The 11,718-nt window shown below is 37.0% G+C and overlaps 1 protein-coding gene across 1 annotated transcript in view; it reads right to left on the bottom strand.

Annotated features, from left to right (window-relative positions):
• The window catches only part of LOC140227313 (uncharacterized), a 35,572-nt gene that overhangs the window by 1,140 nt on the left and 22,714 nt on the right, over positions 1–11,718 (bottom strand). Inside the window, exons 5-12 of the mRNA XM_072307731.1 lie at positions 8,902–9,090; positions 7,929–8,136; positions 5,858–6,124; positions 5,013–5,239; positions 3,671–3,818; positions 1,972–2,045; positions 1,149–1,254; positions 40–544 (exon numbers count right to left, since the gene is read on the bottom strand). Coding sequence (XP_072163832.1) covers positions 40–544; positions 1,149–1,254; positions 1,972–2,045; positions 3,671–3,818; positions 5,013–5,239; positions 5,858–6,124; positions 7,929–8,136; positions 8,902–9,090 — 1,724 coding nt within the window. The remainder of the gene's footprint in view (positions 1–39; positions 545–1,148; positions 1,255–1,971; positions 2,046–3,670; positions 3,819–5,012; positions 5,240–5,857; positions 6,125–7,928; positions 8,137–8,901; positions 9,091–11,718) is intronic.

Genomic DNA, 11,718 nt, shown 5'->3' with positions numbered 1-11,718 from the left:
GGTGGGCTCAGCGCGTTTTCTCGTGTCTGGCCTGATCACACTGTGACCAATGACAGGACCCCTCGTAGATTCCAGCGAGTTGTACTCTGTTGCGTCAAACAGACGAGCTTGCTTCATCGCAGTCCCTTGGCCAGATGTGACAGTGAAAGGAAATTTCAGTTGTTCATATTCCTCAGCTCCACTTGATGGCATTAGATGAGATCTTCCAAGCTGGCATTCTGCTCCAAGTGATTGGTCACTTGTGAAAGGTAGCTGCTCAGTAGACGAACCATTATTCCCGTCTCCCTCTACCAAAACACTACTTTCCGATATTCGATGCATCTCGGCAACATTTCTGCGTACCTCGTCAGCATCTTGGTAAATATGATCTGGATCAAATGCAGAGTCTTCTGCTCCTGCAGGGACGGGGTATCCCTCAGCGCTGGTGGTCTGGCTGACTGAAGGCACCATGGTATAAAGTGGGACAGCCACATTGATAGCGCGACTACCAGTAACTAAAGTCAAGTCATTATCGATCTGACTAGGATTGGATGACGTTTTATACCTGCAAAAAAAAAAAAAAAAAGGAAGGAGATTGTGTTTACGTATTAACACGAATTCCTGTTTATATTACATGTGATTCCTCTCTTTAGAAACAAGCTCTCGCATGAAAAAGAATGCAAAATGAATATACTTTGACTTATTGCTGTGCGCATCATGTGAAGCAGATATCGCAATAGTTCATTCATCCGTTGCAATGATAGGTTACTATTAAAGGAACCTATATACCACATTAAGACCTACATAATCAAAGCAAATTGAATCAAATAAAAGTATGGCTTTGTAATCATTGCAATCAATGTTATCTCAGTAGTATAGAAAGTAAAATGTTGCATAAACATAATATACTAATGCAACATACGATGTTATCGTGTGATGCCATATGTATATGTGAGGAGACATTTTCTGATCTTAACCCAACATTCCATCTCCTTTTCTTTATCTCTTCACTCGATTTTATCTCCACGTAGTTTATTTAGAACTCCTGGGCAAGATTTGCTTTTTTTTTAAGACAATATTTTACTTTTTTTACGACTTAATTCGTTATTTTAATGAATCTTAAGCAGAAACTGGCATACCGAGCCAAACAGGATTTAACAAAGACTAACCTTTTTCTACGATACAGGCACCCAACTGTCGTGATGACGCAAAGCAAAATGACGAAAACTGCTAAAGAAGATGTTAGCGATATGAGCAGCAGAGAAACACCAGTGCCTAAAGGGTTTGGGAAATAAATAGATAACATAAGAATATATATATATATATATATATATATTATATATATATATATATATATATATATATATATAATATCACTGACTCTTTGTGTATAAAGTTAGTAAGACGAGCCAGTAAAACAAGTATCCTAATACTCTGTGTAGCTTCTTACTTTAGACGATAAATGAATGATAAGGGCATTTTTCATCATGAGTAAGTATTGATAATAATAAGTCTCTCTTTGAACGCGTTGGTTAGACGATGTGGAGTCTTAACTTACGAGCAGGGCGTTGTGCTTTCTAGAACGCGAAATTGTAGGTCGCATTTAGCATTTAATTCAATTCAAAGACAACAGTTTGTATGCATTCAAAAGATGTTGCAGTTAAATGGATTTAATTGGCAACTTTTAGATTTGTTGACATCAAGCGTGCGTCCATTGCCTAGTCATCTTACATTCGTCTCTTGATACTTTAGAGAGAACCAGAAAAGCTGTCAATCAAGCATCTTACCCATTTGTTACGAAACTTAAGATTTTCATTTATTTCGTACAAGCCCACCAGGTTCCCATAGCCGTCAGGAGAATTAATGGAAGAGTTCAATAGAAAAAAATAAAAACAGACGTCATAAACAGTAATACCAATGGAAGACCGATAGAGTATTGATAGAAGCTTCAATAGTGTATATTTCTTTCTAATACTTAATAAGGAAATTAACTTCCAACTGCTTGACAAATTGGGATGGATGCGTTCCAAACTGGTGGGTGTGTGGAAGGGCTTTCCACTGAATTTTAACAAAGCATGCAATTTGATCGATTGTCATGAGACAGCCTAAGTGCGTGAAAAGGAGATAAAGTAACTTCCTGGTTTCGACGCGATAAGTTTCACTCAAACTGGCTTGCTATTAGCAACAAAGTGTTACACAGAATCCGATTCACTTTTTTTTTTACTTCTTTTCTTCTTCTTACGATTTAAAGCACAGTACACCACACTTGTGATTGCAATGAACAGAAAGCAAAAATCAGTGCATAGGAGGATAATTGGGAAAGGATGATGATAACATTAGCAGAGGTATTTCAAAAGGGCTTGTACCGAAAGGGTGGGTTGGGTGGTGGCACGTCGCGTTAATAGGAACACCACCCTTCGTCCAACCCCCCCCCCCCCCCCCCGGTTTTGCCGAAAGGGTGCGTTGGTACTTTTTCTCATGTAATATTAAAAGACGAGTTTTGAATTTATATTTAACCTTCAAACAACCATTTCAAAGAGGCTATCGTCTGTTTAATATCAGTTGGTGTAATAACCAGTTGGTCTAGTCATTAGTTCGTCCAATTACTGTTTGGTCTAATTGTTGTTTGGTTTAATTACTATTTGGTCTACAGTCAATTCGTCTAATACTAGCCATTTGGTCTATTTTTGGTCTAACACCAATTTATATCATCAAATACCGATTTGGTCTATTATGAGTTGGTCTAATTCCATTTCGTCTAATCATCAAATGGTCTAATATAAAACCAAATTTGTCCAATATAAATTTGGTGTACACATCATTAATTTTGGTCCATTGCCCAGTTGGTCTAGCCTCTGTCTATCATCATTTAGTTTACACCCATTTAGTCTAATAACCATTGATCGTATTGTCATTTGGTCTAATAGCCAGCCTCCTGGTCTAATCAGGTACCATTTGGTCCAATCATCGTTTTGTCTATATGACCAACTGGGCTATTTTTTTTTTTTTTTTTTTGGGGGGGGGCCCTTTTTATTGATGTGTACACCAAATTTATATTGGACAAATTTGGTTTTATTTTAGACCATTTGATGATTAGACGAAATGGAATTAGACCAACTCATAATAGACCAAAAATAGACCAAATGGCTATTATTAGACGAATTGACTGTAGACCAAATAGTATTTAAACCAAATAACAATTAGACCAAACAGTAATAGGACGAAATGATGACTAGACCAACTGGTTATTAGATCATCTGATATTAAACAGTCTATTAGACCAACTGGCTGTAGACCAAGTGGTAATAAAGTGTAAACTGATCCGGACGTTAGCCTCTTTGAAATGGTTGTTTGAAGGTTAAATATAAATTCAAAACTCGTCTTTTAATATTACATGAGAAAAAGTACCAACGCACCCTTTCGGCAAAACCGGGGGGGGGGGAGGGCTTTGGACGAAGGGTGGGGTTCCAGTCAACGCGACGCGACCCAACGCTCCCAACGCACCCTTTCGGCAAAACCGGGGGGGGGGGGGGCTTTGGACGAAGGGTGGTGTTCCCATTAACGCGACGCGCCACCACCCAACTCACCCTTTCGGCACAAGCCTTTCAAAAGTAATACCTTACCCTCGACCTCTTCGCAAGATGGTAACGATGAGTTCCAAACAGGGAAGTAATTGGACCGTCCAGGTAGTCCCACACACTGCAACTTTGAATTACCACTGACAACGTAACCTTCGTCGCAGTTCAAGGATACTATAGATCCAAGCCACGTGATGTTTGAATCCCATTTTCCGTGTGAGACGTCACCAGGATGACGACATTTCGGTTTATTGTCTGGAACTGAGAGAATAATCATAGAAGACATTGTATGTCTAAAATAAACAATTAGGCCCTCAAGACAAGATTACATTTCTTTGCGCTCTCAGTTCTTATTTTCTTATAAGCCTATATAAGCATATGGGACATATCCAGAAAGAGATAGTCCTCTTTCGAGGGTCGGCGAGTGACGTTTACTTGTTAAGCAAAATAGTGGCTAGTAAAAAAAAAAAAAAAAAAAGTAAAGAGAGATTCAAGGTTCACCCCCCACAAAAATGTTTAGAAAGTGATTAAACGCGCATTGCTCTGCACTTTGCTTTGTAATGAGTTCTATCTTTATTTGCAAATATTACAAGTGGTGATGACAACGAAAGCAGCATATCAGTTCAAGAATTACAAATGACTGAAATTTAAGGGCCCCATGAATTCCTGCAGGATATATAGCGGCTAAACAAACATTTAACGGACAATCGAAGGTTCCTCAATTTCATAATATTCCAAGTAAGTAAAGCAAGACTCCCTTTTCTCCGTATGCATACTATAAGAATCATAAGTTGATTCTTGAATTTTAATAATCCCAAACGCCTTACTTTCATTGGACTATCTTACCCTTCTAGTCTGCATAACAGTGCTTTATCATTCGTAAATTCCACAGGTTTTTTTTTTTTTATAAAACTCTGAAATCTGGAACCTTGGCTTCTAAAGCGTAAGGTCCTCGGTCCAGCAGTAGAACCCTTAGTTTGACGCTCCATCTTCAACTTCAAGATCTTCGGATGAGAGTCAAAGATGATCGCCATATTATTGTTCACCTTTATCAAAGCATATCAAAGCGTCAGTGGAAAAGAAATGTGTTCGTACTCATGTAAAGAGGTAGACATGGCCAAGGAAACTACTCGTTCTGATGCAGAGAGTTAGACAAAAAATAGCAGACATAAAATCCCTTGATAATGCTTAAAAGCGATGCGATATGCGGCAATGATCCTGTGTGAAAATGTAGAGAAAAGATGCTATCTAGTTACAATAAGGACCAGGGCCCCATTTCATAAAAATTGATATGATAGCAACTCTTGCTGGAATGGCAATTGTCATCGTAACGACAAGAATCCAGCTTCCTGATTGGCTGTTGGTGTGGAAACTTGCCATTCCAGCATGAGTTGCTATCCTAAGATCTTTTATGAAATGGGACCCAGAACTATATGGATGAAAATAGGCATTTACCTTCAACTAGTTGACAAGTTGGGGTTGATACGTTCGAATACGATGAGTGAGAGGATAGACCACTGTCGAAAGGGGCGATACATAGCAATGTTGCATTGCCATTGAGGGTGTAGCCCTCATCGCAGTGCAGGGTGAATACCATGTTTCCATTCAGTGTCGCGTTTGAATACCATTTTCCGTGCGATACGTTACCAGGGTGATCACATTTTGACTTGTTACCTGGAAAGAAGAGAATGATCATACATTGCAAACAAACGTAATATATCTGGGTTAAAATCGTGTTCAATCTCTAAATGTAATTTTACAAGCTTAATTATAGTCCTCACGGATGTTCGTGATCTACACTTTTGATGACGAAGGGAAATAATCTAAATACCTAATAATTGCAAACCTGCATGCATAATGAAATCCATAGATTCCTCATCATGCTCATTCTTTTCCGCAATGCCTGTCATGACAGCAAACATTACCAAAAGACTTTGATTCAGCTTAATACTGGAATTCCGGCAACTCTTTACAATAATTATTTTAAGTCATAGTCTAGTTCCCCTATATTCCAAGGCCCCTTGTTGGTAAAAACCATTCTGTGTATTAGATCTGTGTGAACGTCAAAAATAAACACTACGTGCTACAAATTATTCATTGAAACTGTGCGGCATTATGAACTGATATTCAAGCCCACTTTCATTCGTTCCTGTGATTGTTTAATTCTAAGCATCCCAAAACGTCCATCCTTTTTAAACAAACAATTATGAAACAATAAATACTTTACTATGAAATCGTAGTGTAGTTTATACGGGAAGTTCACTTCGAGTCAAGACGTGAAACACAATGTGGGAGTAAGATTTGGACATTTACGTGCGACTGCTTGGCAATAAGGGGTTGATGCGTTCCAGACAAGTGAATGTGATGTTTGATCATCATCAGATGACGTCATACAAAGCAACGTTGCACTACCACTGATGAAGTAACCGTCATCACAATGCAGTGTCACTAAAGATCCAAGCAGCGTGGTGTTTGCATTCCATTTTCCGTGTGGTACATTACCAGGATGACCACATGTTGACTTGTTGCCTGGATGGGATAGAACGATTACAAAAGACAATAATGTACTATTTAATGTTAAATGTTATTTAGGGGTAGAGGGATAACAGCTATGTATATGTCTTTTGGGGGTCTAGGGTAATTAGTCCCTGGACAATTACCCGAGACCCTTCCCCAACCATAACCCTAATCCTTATCCTGAACCTGATAGTTCTTATCCAATCCTAACCCGAACGGTAACCCTAAATCTAACCCTCATCTTTACTCTACCGTTGTCACTAGCATCAATAGGGACGCACTAGCATTCTGCACTTTTAAACAGTTCTAAAACAGAGTGTTGAGGCTTTAGACAAAAATACAGTATCAAAGACTAACTTCAACTTCAGTTATCCGGTCTGTTATTCATTTTCTTGTCATAAACACCCAATTTGTAAACCAAGACTGAAACTAACGAAAACTATAACTAGACCGACTGGCCTGTCAGTGTAGCCAAACTATAGTAGAACGTATGGTTTTGACAAAATTACAATTACATGTATATACGTACCGAGGAAGCTCATACCATATCGTATTAGTATCATAATTATTGTATTATTATCATATCATTTCTTGATAAGAACTACGACATATTATAATCTCAATCATATCAGTCACTAGCTGTGAGAAGAATGTGTTGCCTTTTGATGTTTCTACATTGTATTGTTGTTTTTGTTGTTATTGTTTCATTATGACATACTCTGCATATCGTGGCTAACTGCTACAAGTGGTTACAATCGGTCAGGAATCATATGAAATGAAGAAAGCAAGCACCATGGGAGTTAGTCTTGATAGCATGGCAAGTTGGAACAGATGCATTCCAAGTAGGTAAATCGCTGTCAGGAGACGTCATACATAACAACGTGGCACTGCCATTGATGACGTAACTACCATCGCAATTGAGAGTTATTGACGATCCCACTGACGTCATGTTGGAATTCCATTCTCCATTAGATACGTCGCCAGGATGATCACAAAACATTCCAGCAGCTAATATTTATTAGATAAAGCAGAGAGAGAGAGAGAGAGAGAGAAAGGACGGTGTCAATAAAGGACTCGATCATGTATGTATATGTGTATGTGTATGAGTCTGTATGTAATTTTGTAGGCCTATATGTAAAAACTAAGTATATTTATGTATGTATGTATGTGTATTGGCAATATTATACATAGTAATTATATTCTATTTCGTTTACATGGCATAATTTAAATACAAAGAGAGCGAGAGAGAGAGAGATAGACAGACAAACATGATTATATCGGATGATATTTTTGATTAGGTTGTGATCAATAGACAATAGACAAATTATGGTAATGGACTGTGACAACCGCCGGCTGATGAAAGTGGGTTTACGAGGAGATGAAAGGAGAAGTTTGCGAGAAGATGAAGTCATACATAATCCGTCAATGCCACTTGTACTGTGGTCTGTAGGTTTCATTGTTCCCGTAAACTTTTCCATCTCGTTATTATGTTTTTATTGGTTAAGTTCTCTCGTTCTCTCTGCCATCTTTTTTTTCCTTTTTGTAACAAAGTAAGCAATTTGATCGATTGTAATGAGACAACCCAAGTGCGTGAAATGAAGATAGTAACTTCCTGGTTTCGACGTGATGAGTTTCACTCAAGCTGGCTTGCAATTATAGCAATACACTATTGAATAGAATCCAATTCACTTTTTACCTTTTGTCTTCTTGTTATAGAATTAAAAGCAGCGTGCCACACATCATGAATTAAATGATTACAATGATACAGAAAATAAACATTAATGCATATGGGAGGAATATAGGGGAAGGAGGATGGAAAAATTTAAAGAGTATTCGAAAAGTGACATCTTACGCTCGACAGCTTCGCAATATGGGACCGACGAATTCCAAACCGGGAAATAAGTCGACCGTCCAGATTGTCCCGCACACTGCAGTGTCGTACCACCCTTGACAACGTAACCCTCATGACAAGTGAGGTTTACCAGGGAGCCAAACCATGCAGTATTGGAATCCCATCTTCCGTTTATGACAATGTCAAATTGGTCGCAAAAGCCATAGGAAACTGTACGATAATGATAATCATAAAGGGTAAAGGTTATTATCCATTGGTAAAGACATCTAGGACATAAACTCCCTTTTATCACATTTGCACTGTAATGTGATGCATGTGCAGAATCAGCTTGATATTGTATAAAGTTGTACATATAACGCGTACTCACACACATGATTTTGCATGAATTCATTGTACCGAACTTTTTACTGAAAGAAGATCAGATTAATGGACAAATAGTATATATCATGTCTTGCCTCACAAACATATCAACAAAACTTATATACAGCATGTACAACACATTCAGCAAGGCAAGCCATCTCCGTGAGGTGTGTTAAAAAACAAAAAGAAAAAGAATCATTTTATATTTTGGTATATGCAACGGACGACTTTCACTCTAAGGAAATAAATTTGTACACTGGCTTATTTTCTTTCCTGAATTGTTCTTATGAAATAGGCAATGAAAGATAACCATATTATTGAACATATTTAAAAACAAATGTAACAATAATTCGTTTTTGCTTTTTTTTTTAAGTCAGGTATATGCCGTTACATTTCTGTACACACGCTCCTATCTTATTTGTGTGCAAAAAAAAAAGAAACAACTTTGCATCATTAATTTTCAAGCAGAATGATATTCCACATTCAACAATTATTCTTAAGTCTTATTCGGAAACGTACAAATAAAATATAGTGTATGGTACTATTTGAACGACATCAAAAGGATATTACAACACAAAGTGAAAGAAGTCATTTGGTATACTATCAATAACTCACCATCAAATGCATAATATACATCAGGTCTGAATGTCAGTTCCTCCATACGTGGGCATGACCAGTCATGAAGATATGTGTCAGAAGAGGACATGATGTTGAATGTATCTGATGGAACACACAAGCATGCGCCTTGGCGTATGACAGCCACACTGGAGTCTTGTCTTCGTTCTCGACATCTGATTGCACACTCTGCATTGGACCCCAAGTTATGTCTGGTGAAACTCTGAATGAGCGAATTTTCCGGTGAACTCGGTTTTTTCGTGAAGCATCCGAGAAACCCAGGTTCTGCAAAATAATAGATACTCCTGGATGAAATTGTAATTCCTCTAACAGGGGAATGCACATTTCCAAGTAAATTCGAGATAAACGATAACAACATTATTTTTTTCATAATAGTGTGATTGCCTTTATCGATGAGGGAATAGTATATTATTATTGATTGTTTTCGCATTCATTTAAAGGACAGGTTTATCTTCATAATTATACTATAAATTGTATGATATTCTCTTTATATGCCCCTCTGCGCCTCAGAATAGGCCACTAGATCGATGGCGCATTACAAACGCTGTACTTATTATCATACACAGGTGGAATGGGTGATTGCAGTAGGCCCAATATTAGTAGAATACGTCAGTGAAAGCTTGGAAATTGGAAATTGGAAATTGGAAATTGGAAATTGGAAATTGGAAATTGGAAATTGGAAAATCCGTTTAAAAAAAAAGACAAATTTGTAATATAAAGTATCTGTGCAGTCACTGCTTGATTAGAACACTATGTACTATAGTTTACGATGTCGCATGTTTAGACGATAAAAAGAAAATACGAGAGAATTTCACAAAGTTTTAATTTTTGGGGAAAAAAGTACACATTTCCTTGACTTGCTACTGACGTGTGTTATGTGTACTATTATTCCCCTTGCCTTCTGAAAGAGGCAAGTTATGTTTTCGTTTGTTATGCAAGAAGCGGGAAGATATGTTGAACTTTCTTTATATCATCTTTATTTCTTTCTACTCATGTGACATCACTAGCTATAGTAGTCTTCTCATCCTGAAGTTACTGAGCAGAAACTTCACAAATCATAACTTTTTTCTCAGAAGAGTTCCGTTGGAAAGATAATGATTAGAATGAACACTACAGTGTTGCTCCTAGAATAATATGCATTTTCATAAATGATAGTAATATATGTACTTATAATCAAACAGACATCATAAACATGGATGGAACCCAGTGTGATGTTATAATTGGGGAATATGTTGTTTCAGTCGTAAGAGGAATTGTCAACTACATGATTTTGCGAGCACAAGTAAATGAAACATAACATTTGAATGATTAAAAAATTGAACGTAAAAAAGAGTGTTGCAGTTGTAAAGGGTTCTTTAGAGGGTGATAATCAAAGACATCGATATATCTTATTAATATAATTTATTGATTTTTCACTTTACTTTTTAGGCTAATGATCTCATTCTTCAGGCATACTTTTGATGTTAAACTGCGAAACTGCCTAAATCATTTTTTTTATCATTATTATTGATAGTCGGTGCCAAAAAAACAAAGAAAATGAATTAGGTTCTCCTTAATGTCATCATTTCCTTCAAGGAGTCAGTATCATTATATTCCACGAACTGTAGATTTCAAAAAACAAAACAAACATTGCCCAATTTCCCTATCACAATGAACATATGTAACAAGACATTGAACACAGCTCGCACTTGATTGCATTCATGAGAAGTGTGATACATGTACTTGAATGCAAATCGCCATGGCGAGTATGTGTGTGTTCAATTCTATTTTTATGTGTTGATGACAATATCAAAATATGTACAATACGTGTGAGCATTTTCCGAAGCATTCTACTTTTATTGCCTGCTGTCGGATATCGAACCCATTTTCACAAGAAGCAAAGATAAAATTTGTGATAGATGCTAATACGAGTTTACTCACCCCGGCATTTCAGGTGCACGGTTCTCCGAGACGGACATTCGGCGTTTTTCGAATAGCACTTCGTCACACTTTTTGAATCTATCAAACGAAATAGGAATAAGAAGATTTTGATTGATATCTTTATAAACCAGTTTCCACGTCCTCATACAGTAAACACAAAAGAGCTACATGTATTTATTTCTTGGAATAACGAGCGAGTGTGTTTACGATAAATATATATTTTTTACTTATAGGTTTTGGTACCTTTGCTCAGCGGAACATTATATACCAATCCATTTTTCTGCCTCGTGAATGAATATATATATATATATATATATATATATATATATATATATATATATATATACTGGCATCAAAAGACTTGACCAAAACATGGCGGGCGGTGCAAGAACAGTAAATCTATTGACATCAAATCTTGCACATTAATAGACGTGGCTGGTGTTGGGTAGCACCCCTTTAATCATCGAGCTTTCGGGCGAAAAGCCCTTCTTCAGGATCTATACAGTCAATGACAACAACGTATAAATAAAATCAACCTAGGTGTAAAATCATACTAAACTCAACTAGCCTCATATACTATACATTTCAAAGTATACTCAACATAAAGCATACCTCAATTCAGCGCATTTTATAACAAAAAACAAATCAGCATACTATTACTAAATACAATCGCAAAACAAAACTTACTGTGTTGGTGCTGAGTGTGGTCTTGTAGTGTTGTCTGTGTGAAGATTGTGGTCGGGTGTATCTTATATGTATTTGTGTATATGGGGGGGGGGCGTTCCTGTACTAAGGCTCGTTCTCAATAATCAATCAAAAACTACCAATACTCAAAAATTTTTTCCATCCAACAATACAGAAAAACTTCCAAATTAC

This window comes from Diadema setosum, chromosome 4 (assembly GCF_964275005.1).
Source record: "Diadema setosum chromosome 4, eeDiaSeto1, whole genome shotgun sequence".
Lineage (NCBI taxonomy): Eukaryota > Metazoa > Echinodermata > Echinoidea > Diadematoida > Diadematidae > Diadema > Diadema setosum.
Note: the sequence above shows the minus strand (reverse complement) of the source record. Positions and strands in the feature narration are given on the sequence as shown.